The sequence below is a fragment of the Chaetodon auriga genome, chromosome 24 (genome assembly GCF_051107435.1).
Source record: "Chaetodon auriga isolate fChaAug3 chromosome 24, fChaAug3.hap1, whole genome shotgun sequence".
Taxonomy (NCBI): Eukaryota; Metazoa; Chordata; class Actinopteri; order Chaetodontiformes; family Chaetodontidae; genus Chaetodon; species Chaetodon auriga.
Window position 1 is genome coordinate 10,588,655 of NC_135097.1, and position 27,952 is coordinate 10,616,606.

General features: G+C 45.0%; 1 protein-coding gene across 11 annotated transcripts in view; it reads right to left on the reverse strand.

Moving 5' to 3' along the window:
* Positions 1–27,952, reverse strand: part of ppargc1a (peroxisome proliferator-activated receptor gamma, coactivator 1 alpha) — a 248,124-nt gene that overhangs the window by 25,875 nt on the left and 194,297 nt on the right. For 4 of the 11 annotated variants that reach the window (XM_076724433.1, XM_076724427.1, XM_076724432.1 and 1 more), the window contains exon 2: positions 7,048–7,227. In XM_076724433.1, coding sequence (XP_076580548.1) covers positions 7,048–7,227 — 180 coding nt within the window. Of the gene's footprint in view, positions 1–7,047; positions 7,228–9,981; positions 10,125–10,419; positions 10,690–27,952 lie in introns of those variants that run through there. The other 7 variants (XM_076724434.1, XM_076724429.1, XM_076724435.1 and 4 more) reach the window with 5 other exon arrangements.

Consider the following 27,952-nt stretch of genomic DNA (forward strand, 5'->3'; position numbering starts at 1 on the left):
GTTGAGCTGAGCAGACCCACCATACCTGCGCACACGACCAGACTGTGAAATGTCTGCCAAATGCAGAATGATCAGCGGTCACTACCCACTTGATGACAAGCATCCAGCACTTGAAATGCCTTCCCAATCTGGCCGTCAACTTATTATACAACACAGCCCACAGCCATATGAAAAGAGGTTTGGCTGGCCACAGTATAGCCTGAAAATGGTTTTCTGGAGAGAGCTGATTAACAAGCAGACGATTTTAGAGCTGTCGACCTCCTGAGTTCAACAGCACTGTCATGGCGGATGAATGCAGCAGATTTATGCCGGATACACCGCTTCACATTTTCATAACACACGTATATTACAATTCACCTGATAAAATCATGCTTACCTTACTGTGCTTACGCCAAAGAATCAAGTTTAAATGCAAGTACTTGAGACTTGCAAGAGTATGTCCATATCTATCTGACATTTCCTTGAGAGGGACTTCTCTTCTAGTCGTATTCTGTACCAAATAGTAGAGTCGTACAAGCAAGTTTTGTTTTACAAAAAGTACAGTGGAAGGAACATTTTTTCTATCTGCGGCAGCCAAATGTCTGTAAAAGCTTCTGCTTTCAGTTTAGGCTCAGGAGCTACTGATTGGGCAGCAAGTGAGTCATCCAAGCATCCAGTCACTCATGCATCAGCAGAGTCTCGGAGAGCCTCTTGAACTATTTGAGGCCTGTGCAGACTTAAATGCTTCAGGGGGGAAATAAGCTGGAGCTATAAGCATGCAGTGCACATCATAAAGCTTATTTAGAGGGGGGAGGTTTTTTCCTGCATGGATGACAAAGCTCTGAAAAAAAAAAAAAAGCAATAGGGAAAAAGTGTTTTTTCGCATGTACAGTACAAGACCGCCGTGCACATGGCCAAAGATGTGTGCAAATCAAAATACCTAAATTGAGAAATTAATCACACAAAAACACATACTCAGATGTACCTAATGCACTGCACACTAAAGACAGAGCTAATCAGAGCTAAGTTTAGGAGTTACACCACTTTACACCAGCTGATCTTGTCTTTGCTGACATCCAGCTGCTTAACTTCTCACCTTGCTGCAGTAACGTATTGATGCACTCTATGGGCTACAGGTGCAGCAGAACACACCTCTGACCACACCAAACTACACCCACCAGTGATGCTGGGCGTGGTCAAAGATGTCACCCTGAAAAGCTTCAATCCCACATGGCATTGAAACACTTCTTTTCAGTCTGGCATCAAGCTCCTAAATACCTGCCAGCTCCTCTCATAACTGCACTTGTTTTTGGATTCATCGCGAAAAACCGAATGAGTTATTGCCGAGAATCAACAAACTTCTCTTCGGGCTGTGGTCCAAACACAAAAAGATTGACAGAGTATGGCGAACTACCACAGCAGAAGGGCTGGCCAAGGCTACTGTCACTGCTGGGCACGCTGGCACCGAAATACATACATACACACACACCTGAGATCGATTGGCCTTTCCTGGAGAGGGGAAGCAGCCTATCGCCCAAGACTGATAGCGCTTCAGCATGAATCACGGCACTCACCGATTGAAGGCCTCTCTCCATCCTCTTCCCTCTCTCTCTCTGTCGAGGTTTCCCCTTTTTGTCTGTTATTCATACTGTTTTCTCACTACTGGCTACCACTTTCACTCTTTCCTTTGTACCTGTCACTCTTTGATCAATTCATTTTATCTCTATGCAAACACCGTCTTGCACTCCCCCCCCCCCCGTCTCTTTTTGTTGCATAAGATGGACAGCATAAAAGAATGCAAGCACTCCACTGTTCATGCCTTACCCTCTCCAAAGTGTTCACTATTAAATAATACAGGGAAGGTTGGTCCTATCGCATGGCATCGTCGCAACATGTTGCTGTGTGTGTGTGTGAGAGTATGAGTCTGGGGGGGGTGGAGGGGGGTGGGTGGATTATTGGCTTAGTGTTTTGGCCAGGTTTAAGTGAAACAGCCCTGAAAGGCTCTTAGTGGAGATTACCCCAGGTACTAAAAATAGTCACACACACGAACACACAAAACAGAAAGCGATGAAAGTGTTGTGTCTAGCCAGAAAAGACCACTATCTGATCTTTGTATAGGGTGTCTCAATTACACTGAGACACACATGCACACGTACACATCGGTGGCTCCAGTGTGATGAGAGAGATGGGTATCCACTGGGGGCTGGGGATCAGCTGGGGCAGGAACACCAAACCATGCCTCAATCAGCAGCAGCGGCCCACTGGGAACATGAGTTGAGTGTGTGTGTGTGTGTGTGTGTGTGTGTGTGTGTGTGTGTGAGGGAGGGAGAGAGCTAGACAGGCAGCCAAGCAGCCACCACCAGACCAAAGGATGTTCCCTTGCTCTTTTTCCAAACATTCCCTGAGGGCAATTTTTTTTTTTTTTGGCCATGTCCCCCTCCGACTCCCTATCCTTTTATATTTCCCCCCTCACTCCCCACCTCCTTCCAGCTTTCCTTCCCAGAAGCGATTGTCGGAGGCCAGAATATATTTCTTTAGCCGCTGCAGCTTCAACTTCCCATCAGCCAGGAACAAATGCTTTGCCTTGGGAGCGAAAAAGACAGAGGAAGGAAGGGATGGCAGAGAGCAGAGCCCACAGTGTTGCAGGGCGGCGGGTTGAGAGCTCTTGTTGTGGAGTGGATCTGACAGACGCTCCAAGATGACACAGGCTTGGACAGCCTAAGTCTGCATCTCTCTACTATTCGTCTGCGCTGACTTGCCTGCGCTCCCTCTCATTTGTGTATCTTGAAACAGCATAGCCACGGGTCTGAGAGCGCGGTTTGCCTTCAGTTCGACAGTGACGGAGGATTTCTCCTATCAGACAGTGCAAACAATGTATCAGCACAGTAAAAACTGAGGGGAAATCGCAATGAGGAAAGTATGGTGTATTCTAATAAGACTCACTTGAGAAAATCATATTATACAGTGGAATATGATAATTCACACACCCTTTGCTGGAGCGGTGAACTGGTGCGGGTGGTGTACTCTCAAATGTCAGCATAAATTTGCAAAATAAACGCAACCGGCATTCAGCAGGGAGTAGGAACAGGGACAATAAGGGTCTCTGCTGTCTCTGTGTGTGTGTATTTAGGTAGGTGTGTGGGCATGACAATTCCTCTCTATGACTTTGTGCGCAGCTAACATAAGCGCCTAGCGCCAACAAGTGCGTGGGCTAATCTACGCTTTGGCGTGTTTGCAGCGCAGAAAGGTCTGCTGGAAGAAAACATTTCATCACAGCGTGTTTTATCAGAGCCTGCTCAAGATGACCTAATTGATAAAATCTGCCTTTACTTAAGAGCAAACGCCTGAGCATCTGTCCAAAAATGCACAAACATGCGAGACAAAGCACCATAATGCCTCGCAAAATCTGGTGCCATTGCACACCACATCCCGTTGGAGCAAAGCAGACTTTGAATGGCTGACGCGGCCCACACATGCATGCTCACGTGCTTACACTCGCAGCATGTCCCGAAACAATATTTGAGCAATGCTTTAAGCCTCGGCATCTAATTTTACTACCTGCATTACCTGAAGTTCAAGCTTCACCTGGTCTATGTGTTTGTCTCCTTCGCTTCCCTTTTGCTATTGGCCTTTTCTGTCTTTTTCTGCACCTCCCTTTGTTTTACTTATCTCTATCTGCCCTTGTCCCTTTGTCCCACCTGTCCATCTATCATCAGAGTATCTCACAACAGGGCAGGCACGGCAGTGATAATATGTCAGAAAGGTACACTCAGTGCCAATTTTCTACCATAATCACGACTCACCCCACAGCAACAGTAAATGCCTTCATCTGCGCACGTGTGATGTGGACGTGCCGCATCCCAGCGCGCCATCCAAATCAGGATGCAAATAAAGCAAAACCAATGAGACGCGTTTCCATCAATCAAACGGTGGAGGCTTGACATGAAATCTAAGTGGAGACCTGCAGTTAAGAAGACATTGGGTCACGCTTCTATGCCGTTATCTTTGGCAGTACATCGGGAACTTATTGGAGTAACCACCCCTTAACAACTGCAGCCCAAAATAGACTGTGGACTTTCACGGTCGGCCCGTTTTGAAGAGGTGTCAAACACACTGTGCCAGGAGCAATAGCTGTAATGTGTGTGAGTATGTGTGTGTATGTGTGTGTGTTACAAGTGGGGGGTTGTGGTGTATCATTCTTCACATTTCGTGTCAGGGACAGTTGGGACAGTGGCAGGGAATGGAGCAAAGGGCCAGCCAGGGGACAGATTGTGATCTAGGACCGTATGCTGCTTACGGAACAGAACACACACACTAATAGAAACATGGACATATTCGCATTCATACGCACACTTACAACGCATATACACAGTGTAAACAACTTTCATTGCCCCCTTAATTATAAAAAAAAAGACTGTCTCTGATATGAAGAGCACATTTCCGGTCCCAACTGCACTGTATAACCACGTCAAACTCTGTTTACTCATTTGCTACCGTCTGTCGCATGGAACTGTAACCTCAATAAAAGCCCCAGTGCAAGAAAAACAGTAGGTGTTTGTCTTCCTGTCTGAGCTGCAAATCATTTCAACGGTTGACTTATGTGAACTAATTGAAGCCGGTTCAAACTTCCAGGGAGCATGTCATTTGATGGAGACTTTTAAAAGAGGGGCCTCAGTGTAACAGCTGCACGCAGCTGTTACACATGTTACTCAAGGCAGCCTTGATAATCTGCTACCTGCTCTTTCTTAAAACACACATTTGTTAAGCCAATGTATGTATAGATGAGTGACATATTAAAGGAAAAACACCGGAGTAAATGAACGGAAAAATAGGACAATTGCAGATGCTTTCATATAAGTGAGAAGCCTTTTCCTGGCGTGCTCTGGGTCCACTTGTCCCCTCAGAGGGAGGGGTCGCGGCAAATCAATAGAAAGTTATTCTGAGTGATTGCCTTTATATTTGGATGAAACGTGTCTCTTCCACTGTGACCACGCCTGCCTCCACAGGGCAAGAGGGCTTACTGACTAGTTTAATGAGTGTGAAAATAATGTGAATCATGTGCTATAGCCTTTGCAGTCATCAGATCTCAACGCAATTAAACACCTATGGGAGATTTTGGAAAGCGCTCTCTGCCAGCATCATCAAAATGAAAATGAGGGAAAATCTTTTGGAAGACTAGTGTTCATCCCTCCAGAGACTTTGAAAATCTCTGCCAAGGAAAAACTGAACCTCTCCTGGTGGCTTATGGGGACCCAACACCTTGCTAAGACACTTTTTTCCCCCTATTTGTCACTCGTATGTATATCTAAGAGAGGAGGGGGAAATGCAAGGAAACAACAAATACACTTAAAGACTTTAAATCTGCCCAGTTAACGTTAATTAACATGTTCTCTAATCTTCAGCCTTTTATTGGATGCTTCTCTGCCCTGTGTAGAGGCCAATCAGGGGGGCACAGGAAGTACAGCTGGAGCCCCAGCTTTCTGATCCTTGCCGAGCGGCAAACTTTCCCCTGTCAGATTAAGTAGGATTAGCCGGGCCCTGCCGTATGATGAACTGAGCACTTCATATGTTGACTTGAAACTTTCCAAAGATGGAAAAAAAAAAATCCCTGGTCAGGGAAATGTATTACTTGGTTTGCAACCCCAGCTTTCACTGCTTGATTAGAAGCCTTTCCATACCCTCAGCATAACACAATAGGTGCTGGCTTGTCGAGTGTGTGAAAACATCACCCGCTCACTGCGATGTACAGTATGCGTGTAGACGCAAGCACGTGCGCTGGTGTGCAGGAGCATGTGCCCGTGCAGGCACACAAATACAAGCTCTTTCCCTCATTGGAAGTCACACATGGCTTCTTGCTCAGAGCTCGTTCCCTCATCGGGGTCCTCAGTGGGTGCTAAGTTCCATTGTGTTTTAAAATTACACACACACACACACACACACAAGCACGTGCATACACTCTCATTGGTATTTTTATCCATCCCCAGAGCCACTCGGTGGCTGCAAGCCATATCACTCTCAGACGACAGAGGAGCCACGGTCACACCGGCTAGTACTTAAGGCCCCCCTTCCCGTGTGTGTGTGTGTGTGTGTGTGTTGGGGTGGTCCATGGAGGTAGAATGTGTGGTGATATAAAGAGACTCTGAAAAGGTGGCAGTGGTAGGGAGGAGGTCAAACGTGGAAAGAATTTAGTCTGTTATCAACTGTTGCCTGCAAGACCACTGAGGAGGCGCGCGCACACACACACACACACAAACAGAGAACCTGAAAACGTGACTACATGACAGGGCCATAGGCACACACACACGTACCCTCAGACAGGGTTTTTCCTCCTGAGGCGAGGCTAAAGCATCCAATCTCAGTCTTTCTTGTCTATCTCTGGCACTGATAAAGGCTTATAATGAACTGGGGACTGGAAGTCAGTCCCAAGACCGATGGCTTTATGGCCCTGGCCAGATCATCACCCTCTGTGGACTTCGTTTGTCACCGGGTGAGAACAGAAAGAGAGAGTCAGGCGGAGAGAGAGGGATAGGAGGAGACACAGAGAAAGAAAAGGGGAGGTGGTGGGGGGCAAAGATTAAAGTTTTACGCTCCAACCTTTGAGAAGCGTTTTGCAATATAGCCAGCATGTCCAGAGTTTACTACCAGTGTTCTTTCAGATGTGTGCCGCCTTACTGACTCTTGGCAGAAATAAATGGTCCGAGTTTTGATAAGGGAGCCTACCGTCACGGCCAGGATCCAAACAGGGGGACAAAGGTCCTCCTGGGCTTATCATTCTTCACATTATCTCCCGTTTTGTACTTCGGAGCAATGTAAAAGCATGTTTGTAAACTGGTAACAGTTGTACATTTTGTTTGGCTCACATTCAAAGTGCGGTGGTGTGTTGGGTTTGCTAGGGCACGTTATCGTTCGAGCTCACTCCTGACCCCTGGGAGAGCAGAGAGTGAAATCACTGTGGATGCAAAGACGTTCCATGGCAGCATAACGCTTAGAAACAGCAACTTGCCGTGCAGTGATATTGATGAAGGTAATGAATAGAAAATGCTGTGAACGAGAGTAAGCTTTTCTTACCTCAAAGAGATTGGATGCCTCGTTGCCATACTGAGCAGAAATGATCTCTGATTGGTCACTGTACCATTTGAGGCCACCCAGGAAGCTGTCTGCATCTAAGTCACTGACATCCAGCTCTGAGAGGTCGAGTTCAGGGAGGTCTGGGCAGAGGGGCTGGTCTTCACCAACCAAGGCAGCACACTGGAGAAACAGAAAACAACGACAAGGATGGTCAGACAGAAAAAAAAAAATCACTTACCCTTCACACGCAAATCAGACACAGAACTCCTTGTGCCAAGTTTCAAGCATACCTTTGTAGCACATATGAAGAGTTCAAGCCTAAACTTCTCACCTCAGTGACAAATTCAGTTCTAAATGCACTCATTCGGTTATTTTCTGTCCTGCACTCCCTTTTTTTTTTACTTCAGTAAAAGCACAAAAGTATTAGCACCAAAACATACTTACAGTATAAAAAGTAAAACTTCTCATTATGCAGGATTTCAGAAAAATGTATATTATATTATTGAATTCCAATGATTGATGCATTAATGCATGCATTACTTCAATGCTGCAGCTGGTAAAGGTGGAGCTATTTTTTTCTTTGCTACATATACTGCTGGGTAGTTTGTGAATTTTGACCTGGGGATCACCTAATCTACATTATTGCATCACAATTTGTTTATGATTATGTTTCGCATTCGGAATATGAACCCGCAAGGTATCTTATCAAAGAGTGCAATATTTGCTTGAACCAGTGCCTAAGTACAGCACTTGATGTATGTCTGCCACTTTCATGTGACACACTCTTGACTCTATTGATTATTATCAGATCTTTTGATCTCTTCTGAGGCTGCAGATCAGCTGGTTTTGCACAACAACCTGCAACCTGTTTCCACCCTGCCTCTCTCCACCCTGCAGTACACCGTGTCCTCCCACCATCACTCCCCGAGCTCTGACACTGGTGCTGGCCTCCGTGCTGCTAAATGCTGCCTGTTGAAATGTTGTGATCCACCAGCCACTTTTATGTAATCTAGCCAATTCGAACTGCATGTGGCAGCTGTTCCCGCTTCCTCCACACACAAATCAGCAGCTCTGCTCTGGCGGCAAGTGAGGGGCTCTGGACTAGAAATGAACAGGGACTTGGTGACGTGAAAAGGTGTTTTACTGGCGAAGAAGGCGGAGGCAACAAGTTTAGAAAGCTTAGCGGCTTCTTGCAAGATCATTTTTAATCGCAGACATATGTAGAATTCCCATTCCACGTATTAATTGCTTTTGCCCAGCAGAATTATCCTCATTATTATGGATAATGTTCTCATTTCCGTATGCAACCCCTCAGGCAGGAAACGAACAGCTGAAATGAGCAACAGTCAGCCAAACCTGTCTGTGTGCTCCACGCAAACTTTGAGATCTACAGCCAGTGATCGTTAAAAGGCAAAACAGACACCAGAGTTGTGACCGTGCACATGGAAATCCAAGCTGAGTAAACAGCTCATCGTCTACCGTCTAATAGGGTACACACTCCTAATTTTGTTAACAACACGTCAGCCGTTGTATGAACGCTACAGGATTGCCTTGAGGCAGATATATGGTAGATATCCCCTGGCGAGGCCGCGAGGTACTTGGCCCGCAGAGTGAGGAAGGATGAGAGTCGGGTTCGGCTCAGGGCAAAGCTGGGAGACGGATGCTGTGCCAAGAAGGAAAAACCGCCCAGACACCGGTGTCACAGTTCATCTGCCGTCGGATTCGCACCAACGCGAATACACGGTGACTTAGACTATGATGAGACAAATCCGTTATGTTACAGCCGCAACAGCGAAGGGGACAGATTCACTGCGTCTTAGGCTTCCCCCTGCGATGATCCAGTGTGACAAGGCACGGAATGAAAAAAAAATGTTGTAAAGATGTTGGGATATTCAGCGGCTGGACGTCCTATGCGCGATTATCTTATGGACTTGTTGGTGAACTAATGAAATAGCGCCGCCAGACAGACGATCGGGGCGCTCCACCACAGCGCTCCAGTGATTTACGCACGCACCGCACATAAAAGCACCTGCTAGGAGAAGATTATTAGAGGGAAGACTGAGGAACTGGATGACAGTTCTCTCATTGGAAGAGCAAGATTCTGCATATTATTAAGTCTAAGTGCGTACATTTCAAGCAGAAAGGGGCAGCATTCAAGAAAACGCGTCCATTTGCTGGATTGACACTGACAGACAAGCGTTATCGCAGTCGCAACAGCGAGGAAGACGCTCTCCTGAAGCCCGCCTGGCTAAAGTGACAAGGCACGCGCCTGCTCCGGTGATTAAAGTGCACAGGAAGCGCCTCTGAATGAAAAGCAATTCCCAAATCGCTCGGAAAGCACAGATCCTTACTTTTTACGAAGTAGAGGCTGTGTTCTTTCCCATATTCTCAGCACGCAGCCTAGATAACCACAGATATGAAACCAGACTGCAGTTACATCATGTAGTTGCTGTGAAAACCTTTTTGAGGCATCAGCTCCTGCATGCAGACAAGTAGCCTGGACCCAAGTAGACCTGAACGTCCATAACAAGCTGGACGGAGCCGGTAAATTAGGGAAAAAGGAGGTGACTGAGCCTCCTTTTGATGTGCTTGATTATCCGTGTGCACTTTAACCATAAAGAACAACGTTAACAAGACCGGGCGGATGGGAGCTAATAACTTGGACAGAAATAATACGCAGGAGATCAAATGAACCGCACAAATGCAAGATGATCAAGCCTGCCCGGATGCGTTGCTGCTCTCCAGGCAACGCAACGCTCCTCCGGCCGGGCTGTTGGCATACAGACGTGCCCGGGACCGTTAGTATTATGATGCTCCTGCGCAATGCCAGACAGCGCTCCGTCAGTGTGGGCAACCTTTGCTCCTGCCTCTGAAAATACCATGCGCTACAACACATCAAAGGAGCTGTTATCGTCAGTGGCGTCAGCGAAATACCTGACTTTGAGACATTTCAGTCATTTCGCCATGAAAGCCTTCTCGGCACCGGAGCGCGGCTGGAAAGATATCCGCTAGCTTGCAAGCGCTCGCTCCGTCTGAACAGAGATCCTATGGGAAAAGCGATGGTCCCGAGCTTCTGCACGCATTACAGCAACTACATCTTAAACTGGGGTGAAAAGGGAGAATCCGCACATTCCCTCCACTTGTCATATATTCCCGTGTCGTATATCCCCCGCATCCTCAACTGCGTCCAGACGCGCACTACACCGGCGTGCCACCAGCGCCAGCAGCAGCGCAGAGCAGAGCAGAGCAGAGGAGAGCTTATGTGCAAATCGCTGTCTCGGATAGTCACTGTTGTCCATCGTTCCAGGGGAAAAAAAAGAAAGTCCAGAGGGCTAGGAAGATGAAAGAAGTCGGATTTTTAGATGCGCTCACCTCTAATTCTCTCCACACCGAGTCCTGGTTACACCTGTCCCACGCCATCCAGCCACTGAATGACGGTCCGGAAAATAAAAAAAATAAATAAAAAAAAAAGAAAAAAAAGAAAAAATTAAAAAAAAAAGAAAAAAAAAGAAAGAAGTCAAGTAAAAAAGAAATCCACACACGCTTCCCACTCGCTCTCACACAGGCAACTGCTGCCCCTCGCCGAGAATGAACCGAGGGCACCTGTCTTACAACTGCTTTCCATCACATGACAAAGCTATTAAAAGTAGGCAGGGGAGTGACTCCGCGTCCACACTACTCGCCAGTGACGCGCAGTGAGCAGGCGGGGTCTGGCTGCGCACATAGTAAAATCCTCTCTGTGCACTGCAAAAAATGTCCAGCTTAAAACCATATCATGATCTATCTGTCTCTACATGCGCAAACAGTAGGCTGTAAAGATTAAAAAAAAAAAGAAAAAAGAAAAAAAGTCAAATTCAGCTTGAAGGCAAACAGGACGAGTTTCTGGAATTTCACTAAGCAAACAGACTGATCTTCACGTGAATTCCAGGGGCTTAGCTATAACATATTGTAAATTAAATTCTTTAACTCAAGCTCAGCTTTGTTGGAAAATGTTTTAAGGAACAAAATAAAATGATCATGGCATTTTTTTTGCAGCGTGACGTCAAATGATCACAAATCTCTCGTCTATATGCGCAAATTCGGGGTTGTAGTTTTTAAATCATTAAACCAGAGAAAGGTCAGGATTATAATATGGACAATCAGGATCCATGTTCTTTTTGGTGAGCTCCCTCTAATGCCCATAATCAGTCATCCCTCGTGAATTCCTCGGCTGGGTCTTCAGGAGGCAGATGGGACTGAGCAGCACCTCGGGACTCTGGTAGATTGACGCCTCCTGATCTTTTCTAGCGCCCTTAAAAAGTGACAGCAAACCTTTGACAAAGCTGGTGCTGTAAAGATGTCACCGCACCTATCGGGATTCCTCTGCAAGAATGCGCAAAAACCACAAGGTAGTGAAATCCCAGCACGCACAAACGGATCATATCATGGAGGAAATAACAGAGCAGTCACGCAATGACCCTCCAGGAAAATGGATATAAAAAGCTCTCGTTTATGTTTAATTCAATTACTGCTCATTGACGAGATAATTAGTATACAGTGTTGGCGCCATTCCTGAGTTAACTCCAGACAAGAGTGTCACCTAAAATGTGCGTGTTTGGCGTGTAGAGTATCAAAGACGGTAATTCAGTCTTTCGCAAAGTATTTCTTTGTCCATTCAGAGGCAGTAAAAAGGACAGGTGGCAGTATCAAGCATGTATACAGTGTCAACAGGACGTGTATAGGCAACACTGCTTCGGTTAAATAAAAACAAAAGCTCTGTGGACATTTCAAACAAAGTGGTTTTTCTGTTGGGCAGACTTCCTGGGCTGACTGCAGGTCTCTTCAATCCGAAACGCTATTGTCTTCCTCTGATTAGCAGAAACATCAGTCTCTATGGAAATGATCAGGAGCTGTTGTCACACAGGGACTGTCTGAGCCGGAAAATTATGAATTCTTCTAAAACCGCACTGTTGCACGAGATCTTTAACAAATAGGACTGTTTCTGCTTCGATATTATTTTCAGGAAATAACCAAGTTAAGGTCTGACAGTACATTTCTGTAATAAGAAGCTCACTCCATGGAACATGCTAAGCCTGTTAAGTCCACCTGAGCGTGCCAGGAACAATTGTCTCCCTAAATTAGTGAACCACATACAGTAAGTCTCATTAAACACAAAAACCCGTAAAACAGTTCTGGGACTGCAAATGTAGATGGTGCAGATTGAGTGGGAGCACGCCAGCGAATGCCCTGTGTGTGCCGTAAGACATAATACATGTGCCTGTGTTATGCTTATGGGTATCTGAGGGCATTTGTACCACTAAATCTATACATCTGCCTCTACACGCGTGCCCAGAGATGCTACCCAGAAGCCACGGCGAAACCTGATCGGAGCAGGTGGCGTGTGCAGTGACCTCACAGAGCCCAGATGGACCAGGACCACAGAGACCGTAATATAGGGGGCTGCACGGGAGTGACGTGGAGCTCGATGGTGACTGCGGCAGAGATAAAACACTCAGGATTCAAGTGATGAAAAAGTGACGTTAAAATAACCTCTCATCTCTACATGGTGTTATTGTGTCTAACAGATGGAGGTAACTGCAGATACAGTCGCTACTGGTCAAATAGATTCTTCACAGCTTGAGTAATAGCACCTTGATGAACACGGATTTGCCTGGAAAAAAACATCTTGGCAGGAGATACATGCTAGTAAACGATATTTCTCCCTCTCCTGAAGCAGCATGTGAGTCACAGTCAAAAGGCTTATCTGATTGTACTCTTCATGCCAATTAAGACAACGGAAGCTAAATATAGATATAATGTTATGATTTCCTTTCTTGAATGGCCTTTGATTCTTCTTTTTTGGGGGTGGGGGGCTACAAACACACTCTTGCTCAAGGCTGGGTATTTATGTGTGCAGCGGTAGAGATTTGTAGATAGCGGAATCATTTCAAAAGAGAGAGAGAGAGGCGGGTTCTACAGCCCTGCTCGAATCCAGGTAATCTTTGAAATGCCACAGCTTTTGTTTCAGTTGCTGCGAATGAATGGGCGAGAATGGAGAGATTGTCGCAGGCTGGCACAGTGGGAGAAACAGGTGATGTTTAGCAGCTAAGAAAAAAAGTTTAATCCTCTATTAAACTATTTATTTGGAGCCGAACAGTGTGCACACCTTTCTCCTTTGTGCCCTGCAGTGATGCATATTTTTTCATCTTGCACCTGAATATTTTTGCCTGGATGTGCGCACACTTGGTCCCTCTTCTAATATTTAGCAGCCCACATCAGAGGAGATATTTGGACCAAAGCGCTGGCAGCTACGGGGGCCATCATCACGGCGTGTGCGATCATTCTGTTCCTAAGAATGACCTTGGGTCTTGCTTTCACACTGGCCTCGCATTTAACAGCTCTTATAGATATCACGTCTCGAGGGGACGCAATCTATAGGGTGGAGTGTGAAAAGTTGTTTGCACCCCTTGATGCAGAGCATGTTGTCATTCGATGGACTTGACTTCTTGAAACCTCTCCAAGGCTTTGAATATCGCCACCAGCGGAGCGGAACCTCGCAGACAAATATACCTCAAAAGCAACCATTAAAACCACGATTAATTAAAAGCGGCTGTTGGTTAATTGCTAACTTTTGGCTCGCAACTCAAAAATAATGCAATGTGACAACTTTCCCATACGCGCATAGGAACATGCCCGGTTCCAGATGCGGACAAACTACAGACTTCAATCGGGTTGTGCTGCTGGCAGTTCTCAGAAAGCAAAACGTCTTCATGATTAAACAATTTCTCCTCAGAGTTAGCCGACAAGTGGAGCTCTCAAAGCCAAAATGAGGCTAATCCACAGATAATTATCTTTGTTTGAATATTCAACCTGGCCTGACTAATGGTACAGAGTCTCCCATTTGCATTTCTGGCGTCAGACTGAATCTAATATTAACATTTCTGTTAAAGAGCTGAAAGCGCATTGATCCCGGAGTGGAAATTATGGTTACATGTTTAATTCTAACACAGTCTGACAATGTTTTTTTTTTTTTTTTTAAACAGTGTCATTTTTGACAGTCCATTCATACTCAAGTGGCTGCGTCTTGTTTTCCTTTTTCCATAAATTGTGTCACTGGCCCTCTGAGAGTGCGCTGCTGCACAGCGTGGGGGATGATTCATATCACTTTGTTGCATGTCATTGCTCCCAACAGAATCTATCCTAGCATCTGGCCGTTTTAATACATGGTGGCTGGATTCATGTGAATTAATTGAGGGCAGAGGTAAAACAGAGTGCCGCATCTATTCATTTATTATTCGGGACCGTTAAAAGACAGCTTATGCTTTGTTCTGCCGCTTTGTCATTTGTTGTGCGTTCAGGTCTTTGGTGATTGGGTCATTTTTTTTTCTCCTTGACAAGTCATACTGTGTTTCCTTTATTAGAGAAGGAAGTGATCACATTTCCCAACAGTCAACGATAACATAGGATGGAATACCACACAGAACTGTCTGCAGGAAATGGAAATGGATACATTGTGTAAATATAAGGTTCTAACATCGTGTCATATGAGCACACAACTTTAAAAGTGTCCTTTAATAAACTAATACGGCATAATATTTCAAATATTTATCTTATTAATTTCTACCTGTTACTCTTCGGTGCCACGGAAAGACCTCACACAAGGTCCATACATCTGCTTGGCCTCCATAGGCTCCTAACTCATGCATTACAACAAGATAAACAGTGTGACGCCACAAATTATTCCTACGCTCGCCCTCTGACATACAGTAAGCTCGTGCATTCTCCCCCTGTGAAGATTTTACATCGCCTCTCTTTGTAGTGCCCTTCAGAGAACCCGTCGCCTTGCCGCCCTGCGTGCAAGCGTGTAATCCTTTCCATCAATGAACTCCACTGTGTCATTTAGCCACTCTCAGGATGGCGGCTACTTTCCCCGCAGAGAGTCCAGCCCCCATTATTAAGGCAAATGGCATGAAGAGGCTAGGGCCAGTTAGCCATGGCTGAGCCTTGGAACTGAAAATAGCATCAGTCCCATGCAGGGGCAGGTAAACACAAAAAGGAGCCTGGGGCGCAACACAGGACGGTTCCACCCTCCCCTTCCCTGCTCCAGCTCTGTTTTGGAGGAGCCGGGGAAAAGCGGCAGCCGCAGATGAATAATATCACGGTCGCATGGCGACACGAGCCGGAGTCTCCCTTCGGAGCCGCGTGTTGTAGGGCTGTTATTGGGCTTGTTTAAAATCACCAGCGAGTCATGCAAGATGCATGTGAAAAGTGGTGGCAGAAAGAGGGTGAGCTGTGAGCACAGGCCTGGTGTGTAATGCGTCTTGGTGGAGAACTGTGCTAAACTAGCGCTCAGGGCAGGGACTTGTGAGGCACTTTGTGTTTTGCTTGGGTATAGCACTCACAAGGAATATTAAAATTTATGGACCATGAGGGTTTGGGCTGCAAACACACATACATAAACAAGACTTGCGCACTCCCTGCGTGCTTAAAATGCTACAAACCCAAACTTTGAAATTGCTGTAAAATTCCAACAGATGCCACATGCCCAGCAATGCAACTCGAGGAAATGAGATGCGCTTGTGTGGAGGAGATGCAGTTAAATCTTTTTCTACTGAAAGGGCACATGAAAATAGCACTTGTTGTCATGCTGAATATCCAGCAAGGTACTTTTTGAAGTTTAACACAAACTTTAAACTTGAGTCAAAAGCCAAGGCCTGTAAAAGCAATGAGACGTGCAGCAGGGCGATCAGGTAACACACAGGCATTAAAGTGATTTCCTCTGCTTATGCTTGCAAGATGACTTTTGGACCGTGTGCTGCATGTTTAAAGATCAAGAACAAAAATCATGTTTTGACTAAAAGACTAAACAGCAGCAGGAGTTAAAATGAACTCTGCAATGTGAAAAATATATTAATGAGATCTCATTGCTGGCTACAGGCGAGTTTAGGTGCATCTTTCTGCAAACTGCAAAAGCCTCCTGTGAATCACGAGGAGGGCCCAGAGCACAACAGATGTTGCTTGATTTCTAAAATAATAGAGAGGCAGGGCTGAATACCTTGACAGCGCAGTCCTTATGTACTCTTAGCACTGGAAGAGCGCCAGGGAAGAATTAGGTCAGCTGAAGTGCATTGTGCCTTGTGGAACTCCACGTTAAAACAGCGTCAGGGGAGGGAGGAGGGGTGGAGGTGTGTGTGTGTGTGTGTGTTTGGTGACACACAGGTAGAAATTTCTGGAGCAGCACAACCAGTTTTTTTTTTTTCCTCCTTTTACTCTTGTATCATGGAAACGTGAGCAGAAACGTTACACCCCTGAGTCCAGACTGCAGTCTAATTATTTTGAGCAATGAAAAGAGAAGGAAAAGGGGAATGAGAGAGAGAAAAAATGCATGCGAATTGCAATTCTTTCATACAGCCTGCATACGGGGTGTATAACCACAAGCCTGAAAAAATCCTTACGGCACAATAAAACTGATTGTATCATCACCTTTTTTTCCCCTTACAGGGTGCATTTCTACTACTCTTCACATCACCTCCTAAAAGGAGCATGTACTGCTGGAGTACACAGCGATGGAAAAAAAAAAAAAAAAGGAAGAAAAAAAGAGGAAAGCGTAGCAGGGATGTGAGGAAGGCACAGTCAATAGTCATTTTTGCCAAGGCATCCTCGTGAAAAAGCGCAAAGAGACAAAAGGAGCAGATGGATGGAGATGGAGCTAATGGTGAAAGAGAGTGTGACAGAGAGTAACAAAAGCAAGAGGGAGTGAGCCGCCGTGAGTGATAGAAAGATGTGGACAAAGACGGGGAATGAATTCAAGGCAGATATGGAAGGAGGGGAAGAAAGAAGCGCAAGGAGGAGTGATTGGGGACAGGAAGTGCGGACTGAAACAAAGGGGCAGACCAATCGGAGGCCAGCAACCGCCTCACCATGCTCCGGAGCTGTTCCATCACTCATCTGAAGATAAACCACCTCGCTGTCCCCCTTAGGTCTCCCAAGGCCTCCCAGTGCCAGTCCCGCCACGTCCACTATCTCAGTGTTAATCTAATGGTTACCATCTTCCCCTCCCCTGCATATTCCGGTCACGGTCAGAAATTTTCCTGCTTACGATGACTATCTGGCACACATGTGCTACGTATTCATTTACAGGAAGGTCTAGGTTTTCACACACACACACACACACACACACACACACACACACACACACACACAGATTCTTCCACTGCTAGCATGACCTCATTGCCCTCTCACAACGATCACGTTTTGGAAATAAAACTCTGTTGCAGATGCACCCTCCCCCTTGTTAGCAATATCAAATTGGAAGAAATAATGAGATGCGGTTGTGAAGATGACAGAAAGTAATTGGTTTTGATGTGTGTAAAATCGGAATTTTAACTGGACATGATATTCAAATGACTTGGCAGCCGTCCATCAACATGAAAGCGTGTGTAAGCATATTGCAGATTGTGCTGAGCAATAATGTTGGCTTTTCCTCGTGAGTCGGCAACATCAGCTTTTTTTTTTTGTTGTTGTTGTTGTTTTTTTTCCAGTCAAATGTTGTCGTGCCTCCAGCCATTTCCACTTCCTGGAAATAAAATGGTTCCTATCACTTATTTTTATGATATCTGATCATCAGAGGTAGAAATCAACTGTGAGGCAGTCATTCAGTCAGTCAACCCTTGCTTGCCCTGGCTGTCCTGTCCCCTGCAGCCTTCTCCGAGTCCCTCCCATAATCCCTTGTTGTGTGTTTTGTGGTGCTCTGTGTCCACCGGGACTGTCATCACTGCCACAATAAACAGGATTAATCAGCGCTGGCATTGGGCACTTTGGTCCAGATGACGCATGTAATTAAGAAGTAATTGGCATGTCATCTGTACATGAGGAAATATGACATGCGCGAGCCAGCTGCAGTCGTTGCGCCGCCCCGCAACAAGAACAACTGTGTCCTCAAAGGCTTTTTTCAGAGCGACAACTTCCCCTGCACTGCTGACACTCTTGCTTCCTTAACGCCTTTGTTCACCCCGCAAACTCCCTCGCATTGTAATTCACTCGCTTATTCATTTATTTACATGCTAACACACTTAAACACTAATTTGCTAACTTATTCATTTATTTACATGCTAACCCACTTACTGCCGCTTGCATTCAGCAACTTGTTCATTTATCCACATCCGGGATGACACAGTTACTTTCTTGAGTATTCATTTATGCACGTAGGAAGTCACTTACATTCTCGCTGGCTTAATTAAGAGGCCCCTCTCTTTTCAGTTCACACAAAAGGACGGGTTTATGCAGCTCAATATATACTGTAGCTGCACACAATGGGAGATGGCCAAGATGCCCTTTCATGTTTAGGGTCATGCTGGCTGCAACAATAGGTCTGAACTGCCCTTATCTCTCCTTGTAAACGTGAAGCTCCGGGATAAGTCAGAGCCCGATTTCATGGCTCATGAGGGAGATGTTAGGATGAACATAACTGAGGGGAGACTTTTCTTATTTGCCCTTGCACCTTATATTTCCTCGGTTGTTAGGGAAGTCAGTAATAAAAAGGAAACTCACCGCCAGGCTTTGGGATGATGCTCTATGTAAGCAGGTATGGCGTAGACGCACACCTATTTATTATTATTATTTCATAGTTACTCAGAGTATATGCAGCCATTTATCAGTGTAAAAGCAATTCTGAGTTACATTAAGGAGCAACATTAAGTGTGCGCCGCCTCCTCTCTATAAATTCAATTGACTCAAGAATATTAAAGATGTGCCAAAGAACATGATTATTATGGATCATACGTGTTTCTGAGAGAATTGTAAACACGGCAAGCAAACCGAAGAAAGCCGACATCACTGAAACAAAGTTTGGGCTGAAACTGAGCGTGGAACTGGTTCCAGAAGGGGTGAACTTGGCAGGGAGTGAGGTCAGCGATGCACTTGGCTGGTAACCTCAGATAGCTGCTGGCTAATTTGCAGTATGCCCCCAATCGCAACAGAAAGCCTCGAGCCATGCTGAGGAGAGAGAGGGTGGCCATAACGGCAAAGCAAATGGCTCATAGAGATATCCCAGTTGTTTTTCATCACATCAATTTCACGCCTGTGCCGCCAGTTTTTCAGAAATGTGACAAGATGGAGACGGGGAGAAAAAAGAAAAAGTAGGGGAAAAGGGATGACGGAGATAGGGAGGAGGGAGAAAACAACGAGCTCGGCTCGACATGGAGCTGGCAATGTTAATCTCAAGGCCTGTTCCTGTTGCGAATGAGCGCTGTCATAGCTGTCTCATGAACAAACAAATGAGAATATCTCCAAAGCTAACATCTTCACTGACAATATTGCTCACTTCTCAATTTACTGATGCAACACACAAAATCTTGCGGCAATTCAGTTGATTCTTTCTGGTGTGTTTGCAGAGACTTAAAGGAAGTCATTTGTTTTTAGTGCAAGAAGGCTTTGGAATGAACAAACGAAGTTGACCTTACTTATCCTTTTACTGCAGCTTCCCAGAAGCATCGGCGCTTATTGTTAGTCATGGTTTTGTATATCGCCGGGGAGTTCTGTTCGACAGCATGCACATAATTAATGTCAATGCACTCCGTTACCTGTGGAAGTTTTACTGATGGAGATTTGCTTCCACTGTGAATCTGTCAAGTTCTACAGCTTGTACTCATACAGCTTCATTCATGGCACTGTGCATGTGCCCAGCCTCTCAGGAAAAGTACCCGATCCACACAGACAAACTTCCACTAAATTCCAAAAGGTGTTGCAGTTATCACCGGGTTTTATCTATGGTGCAAACACGCCTGTTTATACAAGCCGAGATAGCAGCTATTTAACCTGACAATTGCTTTACGGTTTCTTGACCAAACACATTTTATAGCCGTTTGCATAATTCCCGTCTTTCATCTGTTAGAATTTGAGATGAGCTGTGTGCTATTCAGCATGATGACTCACCAGCAAAGCACCCAACTGTGGGCTATATAATTATAAAAGCAAATGTGCTATTGTGCTGAAAAATCAGCTCGAAAGTACATGAAGTACTTAAATTTGTGTAACTGCAGGATGTATTTGTTTTATGTGTATCGACGTGTATGCTGCAGACGCGCAGCAGGAAGTCCGGGCCTGATAAAAACTCACCGAGCGCCTGATGGAGCTGTGGCTTCGGAAGGGAAGAGTCAACAAGACTCCAACTCATTGGACAATCTTCCATCCAAGATAATTAATGACAGTGCATTTTTAATTACCCCTGTGTGGCGGTAGGCACTACAGCTTTTGTTTATTAAGCCCCACTGATACCCATATTAACAAAGTTAGGTTAATGATAGAGGTATTTTACTTAATAGCATTTTTATTACTCCCACCAAGAATGAAGCAATTAATTAACAATGGGCGAATTAAGTTCCTCTCCTGTAATGGCCTACCAACACAGGACATCATTACCAATAGTCAAAATAATTCATAAAGCCAGGAATCAGGTGGCAGGATGGCGGTGGGGAAAAAAATGAATACTCCCAAGCATACGTTTGATTTTTCATTTTAGAGCGGAATAAATTATGAATACGGTCTGTCAGCAGACATGTTGGTGGTACTGCATGCCGAGCGAGCCGCGGGATCAAAGATGGAGTGCGTTAAGTCACGGATTTGACATCGGTGTCTGGCGAAAGAAAGAGAGAAAGTTTCAGTGCGCAATATGAGCAGGTGAGTGTTATTGGAATAGATAGAGTGGTGAATTAAAGATACACAGATAAATGAGAGAACAACCAAAAGAGGAGAGATGGGAAAGTGAGGGACGGGACTGAATGTTCAAGAAATGACATCGAATAATGGACCTCAAAGACATATATGAAAGCGCATAATCTTTTAAGCTTGCATTTGAAGGTAATCTTCCATTAAAGAATACTAGCTATTTCTTTGTGGAGGAGAAATGCAAAGACAGCAGAACTGATGGGGACTACTGGTGTGACTTTGAATAGAGGAAAGACTGAAATGGCAAAAGGTGCAATTTCTCAGGCTCCGGACTTCGGTGGTAAATTCTTTCATTCCGAAAGAACTACTAAAACAGTGGCTGCTGAGAAATATAATCCCCCACCCCCAACCTCCCAGTGCCCAACACACACACACAAACACACACACACACACACACACCCTGAGCCCAAGTACACATGCAACAAAGAGGGAGAGATTAAAGCATTAATTCAGTGAGAGGGAATAGGATCCTGGCATAAATTTAGAGTGAATGTTTGGGGTTATCTTCTCTGCTGACTGCCGTTTCTACTCTCTGTACTCCATTGCACTCCACATGCAAATGTAAATCAGGGTCACACCCTGTATCCTGTAACATATCAGCCTGTAAACTCTTGTTTTGCTTTGATAAGCTCTGCATATGTGTGTGTGTGTGTGTGTGTGTGCGCGTGTTCGGATGTGTGTGTGTCTGTGTGTGTGTGTTTGCGGTGACAACAGGTGCACTCCTGTGTGTGAAAGTGGAAAAATACCAAACCGTCCGTGTGCACAGTGCTCTTTCTGTATATGTGTGTGTATTTGTGTGGGTGGGTGTGTCGGTGAATGTGGGTATTTACATCTCAGACAGTGCATTTCAAGCTGCTCTGCTCGCCTTAAAAAAATGTACCAAACAGAGAGCCTTGTTTGTTTGCTTGTCATTGCTGGGTGGGATGCACTTTACTAGGCACACCAGCTTTCTCCTGGCTTCACACTGGATACCAGCTGGCGGCCACTGGGGCGCCACAACGTATCGTGCCAGCGTCACAAACGAAGGGGAAAGTGTGCCTCATCATATAGAAAAGTAGTCTGGCAGCCTCCAGTCCTCATTAAAAATGCACTAACGCTGAACGCTCCCATTAATCTAAGCATGCTGTATTTAGCAAGGGTAGCCTTGTGTACAGTCTATAAAACGCAGCAATTAAAGCAGGTACTTTTGGCTTCATCAAGGCCCACCCGAGCGTAATGGGCCAGAAATGTGAAAAATTCCTCCATCAGCCAAAGCCTATGTGAGAGCAGCCAGCATGTAGCCCATAGCACTAAGATAGATATGGAACTGGAAGATGGCATGATTTAATCTTCCTCCTGCCTGATAATGGAAAGAAAATCTGTTAATGTTCTATCTACAGTGTTGCAGATAATCATCTCTTAGGTATCAGTTCTTATTTCAAGACATCAGTCATCCTAATGTAGACTAGAAAATGAGGTATAAGGAAGCCAAGCTAGAAACCAACATAAAACTAATACGTGGGGGCAAATGCCACTGAGATAATACAACAGTATCAGTAACTCAACATGCATAACATAAAAATGTATTGTATTTGTTGCATTATGTTGGTAACATAGATGTAGGTGCAGTACAAGGTGTGGAACATTCAATAGCGGAGTCTGTCATGACATCATTATGACTGCTGCATGAACCTCTTATAGCAGAGGGTTCAAGGAGTCAAGGAGAAGTGCTAAGATGCAAGCCATCGACGCATGCTTTCAGCTGCAACCCGAGTAGGTTGCAACTTGAAGAGATCACATGTGCAGACTCTTTAAGACTTTGATGATCGCTCAAAGGGATGGACAGAATAGCTTGCATCGTCCCATTCCTTAGCAACAACTTTTTTTCCCCCTTCTTCTCACATCTAAAGCTGGCACAGACATAAATGCTCAACGAGACACTGACAAAGACATTTTGGATTTTAGGTTTTAGGAGAGATTGAGGTCTCTCAATCAAAAGAACAAAAACATAGACTGTATAAAACAATGGAAGTAGTGTTTGTGACGTCACCCATAGGTGTTGGGATTTGAACCATTGTGAAACTCAGTGACTGAGGTTCTTGGATATTGCCATCTTGGCAGTGCTGAATTCCCGGTGATTCCAAAAATGGGCAAAGAAAAAAGTGGAAAAGTTGAGCATCGGTGAAGCTGAGATGGGTTGAATGAAGCCTAGTTGGAGAGACCTAACTAACAGCTTGCTGTCAAACAAAGCAGCCGTGCCCATAATTATGCATAACTTGCCTTAACATAGTTTAAACGAGTGAGTTATATAATAAATCACCTCCTGTGCTGTTGTCATGAACAAAGAAATTAGCCATTTTTTGGACCAGGATGTCAACATGTTTATTATTGCTGTAAATTTTGGCATTATAATATAGGGGTCTATGGGGATTGACTTGCTTTTGAATCCAGCCTCAAGTGGCCATTGGAGGAACTACAGCTTTTGGCACTTGGGTGTTGGTGACACTTTTCAAAGTTGCCAAACAAAAGACGTAGTTTGTTGACGTTGTGGAGTAGCACTGGATCATGGGAATAACTGTTTTCATTGTCAAACAACCTCCGCTGCTGATAATCTATCTGACGTGACTCAGCTAGAATTGCCTGAGTCAACCAACCAACAGACTGATCAAGAATCTGCCCCACTGTTGTGCGGTACATCAGGATGACTTCCTCAAGCCCAAAGCCCAAACTGCTCTGGACATGGACACCATGATGAGTACAGTCCATGCATGGTTGGAGAACCTGGTGAAGTTGGCATTAATGACAATCTGGGTGCTGAAATCGTCCCAAAGTCTGACCATAACGAGGAGGAGGAGACTCACATCCTCTTAGTGGAGGGCTTCCTGCCTTACACCTACGGACCTGCTGAACCAATGTTATTTCCATCCTATACCGAGATAATGTATTTATTCACGTTACATTAACCCATGTTCGCTGACTTCCTTTAATACGTCTACTTTAATATGGGAATGAAACACTTGAGTCTGTCAGCTCTTTAACTTTATCGCATAGCTTTCAGTGGGAAAGGGTTCATTTTTTTGTCCACTCCAATGCATTTCTTAAGAATGCATTACTGAAGCAGTGGTCAGAGGGGGTAGGGATGGATACTGGCAGAGCATTGCTGTAGCATGTGGTAATGGTCATCTCAGAATTAGCTATAAGCAATTATTGTTTCATGTGCATGCCAAGTCACAAAGGATAACGGCATTGGCCGAAGAGAGAGGCCACGCTCATAATGAAGGGATACATTGTCCACAAAGTAGCTTTACAGTCCAACGATGAGAGGGAACAGATGTATCAGGAAGACAGATCCCCAAACAAAGTGAAATCACTCCAGAGGCTTTGGTCCATGCTGGAGCGCCTCCCATATAAACAGGTGTGAGTTACTGTGTCACTGTGTGTTCCTGTGAGTCATTTTGCGAGCAAGGCAGGCTCGGCTATGTAAAGCTGTCAACATTTCCATACCCTAATAATAATTACCCTCAATTTACCCTCTGCCCTGCAGGCAGCTGGAGTAAACAGGCCAAGGATATAACCACCTCCATGCTAAAATGTGATTTCTCATCAGGAGGTGGCCACATGGTATGGAAGATAAATCAGTTTCTATATGTATGAGGACTACTGTGCTGCCAAGTGTAAGATAAGAAGTCAACTCAGTAGTCCAGTGTTGTTTACGAGGTTCCTTTATATGGATTTTATTTATAGTGGATCACGACCTTGAATAAGATTAGCGAGTCAATAACACAAATTCACTAAGTTGCATTCACTGATAAGAGCACACTGCAGAATTGTTTCATAATAAATACTTCCCGTGGATAATGAGACTAGGACATGATTATGTTTAACAGTGAAACTGTAAAGTCTAGATACTATATGATGACTAATAGCAGTGGGATTTTAATGGCTGCTCCTGCTGCTGCCATGCACTAATTCAGAAATGATTAGTTAGTTCCCTTTCCTTCTTGAATAGAAATGTGTGCCATCAAATCTGGGAGCAGTGAGCGTGATACTGCTGTGGGATAATTGAAGTGGCCTCAGCATCAATGTTATAGAGCCTCGAGAAGATGCTGTTGATGTTCATACAGCCTCCTGAGGCCCCGGCTGAGGCATCAATGGCCAGTTCATCTGTTTTTACCCACTTAAGATAGTTTTAGAGCTGACAATTGAACTGCATACAGAGCTTAAACATGAAACTTTTGGCGATTGCGCTTCAAGAGACATTTCAGAGCCTTTCAGTGCGTCTACTTTAACATTCCAACTGCTTTCCCAGGGCTTCAACTTCAACAAAACATTTGGATGTTTAATTTTCAGATTTAATGCTTTGTATTTGTGAGAAAGACACTTCTCAACCCAAACATTTCAGTCCCTAGTGCTAAACTAATGAGACATAGCAGGATTTTATAGTTCATGTCTTGTGTTGGGTGCAGGCAAATTCATCTACACCAGGCCAAAGATGCAGGAGGGCCCACATAGAGCAGTTAGCAGATTTCCAACATAAAATGACCAGCACCCACTGCATTATAAGCCCCAGCTGGTTACAAAGAGGGCAAAACTTAAATGCATCTCAGCAAGCTGTAACATCAGCCTGCCAGGGTTCAAAATTTTGCACAAATGAGAAATTATTGTACACAATTCTGCTATGTTACAGGTTCTGGGTTTGGGAATTGAGGTCTGGAAGCATTTGTTGAGGTATGAAAAAGATAATACATTTGTCTATGTGTTTTTCACTGTTATGTTCTCCAACTCTACGTCTCCTTGGGGACTGCCAAGCTCAAACCACAACCATTCCTCAACCATTTCACATTCAGTTGGCCCAGACTGGGGCAAGGCAATTTGGCTCTCGGACCATCTATACAGTGCCTTGTCTGGGAATGGATTTAGTGATTCTGATCTTTTTTTGTGCCTATGCTCTTTGTCTCCATTGTGAAGACTCAGGGAAAAAGAGAGAGAGAGAGGGGTGGGGGTGGGGGGGACAAGTTTGACCGAAGCCCAGTCAATTATCTCCCAGGTGTTTGACTGAAGTGATTGTAAGCGATCGCGGCAGTTCCCACGAGCCCTGGACTGAGACGGGCTGGAATTAGCCAGGAACAAAACCCAATTCAGCAGAAGTGAAGAAACAGCAGTTTTGAATAAAACCAGGCAGAGAATGCAAAAGAAAAGGCTCCCTGCAGAAGATAAAGTCGAATCTTGGCTCCTTTTTTCCTTCTTCCTCCATTTCCCCTGTCACACACAGCCTATCATATAGCCTAGTCTTTTAAACAAACTGTGGGGCTGGAATTGTGTCTGTGGTGCTTCCAATACCTTATTGTGTGGAGGTTAATTACTGGCAAGGCATGAGAAAATTACATTCTCAAAATAAAGTATTATGATTGGCCCTTCTGCTGGCTATTTTAAGTAATGCGTGGTCTTCATACAAGATAGCTGGGAAACCAGATTTTTAGACTTGTTCGATATCAAGTAACCTCGTTTCAAGTCCTCTATTAAAGCCACTATTCTGACTTGCAAATTACCTTTCTTTCCCAGGCCCCAAACACCATTTCCTCACGAAGATTAAGTTATAGCCTGTACTTGAGTGCACCCAGTGTTGTAATAACACAGGACACTTTTCTATTGATAGCAGTGAATTTCCCTGTGTCTTTTCATGTATCTCCCCGAGAGAATTCAGTCATGCTGAAGGGCAGCATTTCTGCACGGGGACGATATTGTGGAGATTGACATTTAGAAATCGAGGGGGAGGAAAGTGGTGGATTTCTCAAGCACAACCTGCGGTGGTGTAAGCTAATTTACGTAGGTCCAGCCTAAGCTAGCTGCTGCAAGAGACCAGGCACATTCCTCAAGTCAATTCTTAACCACTAAAGAATGGTTAACTGGGTGAGGACTTTAACTCAGCCTCAGTGAGGAGTCTTAGCAGGAGCCTGCTTAGGTTTGCATGAATCTCATGATGGGAGGCCCCAGTTCCCAAGCAATGATTGTGCATTTTCCTCCCTGCTGGAATCTTATTTACTCTCGCCTTCCACATGAGATGGCCACGTCAAGCATGGTTTGCGTCCGCTGCGCTTTCGCTTGGCTGCTTGTGCTGCACGCCAGCTCACACACATCAGAGCTAATAAATATGAAGCCTGGGGAAACTGGGTTTGCCTGACGCGGCAAGGCTGGAGGTATCTGCCGAACTGGCAACCCGGAGTCAAAGAGCACATCACGTGCAAGTTAGTGCTGCTTTGGACTGCGATGAGCATGTAATCGCAAACTGGGAAAGGATTCCGGGGGCTATGAGGCATTGATCTTGCTCAGCATCACCCCAACAACCTCCCATGCCCCACCAGCAAATACTCACATTCACACAAAGCGCACACACCCACAGCCCCGCAAGCAGAATAATAGATGAGCGCGTCTTTTTGTTATGGCTCTATTTAGTTAGCACTATAGGCTAGTTTTTGTTGCATTGAAACAACACCTTTTCATTCATTCATCATAATCCATCTCACTCCTCTAAGGTCACTGATCAAACATGGCTGTGTGTGTGTGTGGGGGGGGGGGGGGGGGGGGGGGCTCAACCAAATGTGGAAATGTGGAAAACCCCCTAAAACAGAGGGAATTAGGGTGATGAAAGGTCCATATGTCCCAGACAAACACCTTCATGGGATGAATGTGGTTTGAGAAGCTCCTGTGAAAAATGAATGCCTGGGCTAGGCGACATGTCGGCTTGTTGATGGAGTGTGACATCCTGCAAGGAATGAAGCTCTCTCTCTCCTAATGACCCTCTCACATGCAAACTAGTCTCCATCATCAAGCTCATTTGTACTGTCACCCCCTGCCCTTGGTTTTCACACATTATCTTAATGCCATGCCAACAGCAATGTGGATACATTTGAATTTGTTACAAAAATGTGTTGCAAGATCTTTGCCCACGCTGGCATCTAGGAAGCATTTCCCAAAAGGTTGTTGCCCTGAGATGCCAAAACAGTAGAAAGGCATGGATACACATCAGCATTTTCTAAAACTGCAACCATTCAGCACTGGCACTTCCACATGCATCTGTTTAGGAGAGCATTTTCAAAAGAATTCGTTCTTGGTTGTTCACATTCAGTGTTCTTATGGACAGGCTGAGTCGAGGAAAAGCAGTAAACTGCGACTCCTAATAAGAGATTCAGAGACAATATAAGCAGCCTTGTAGTTCTCACTC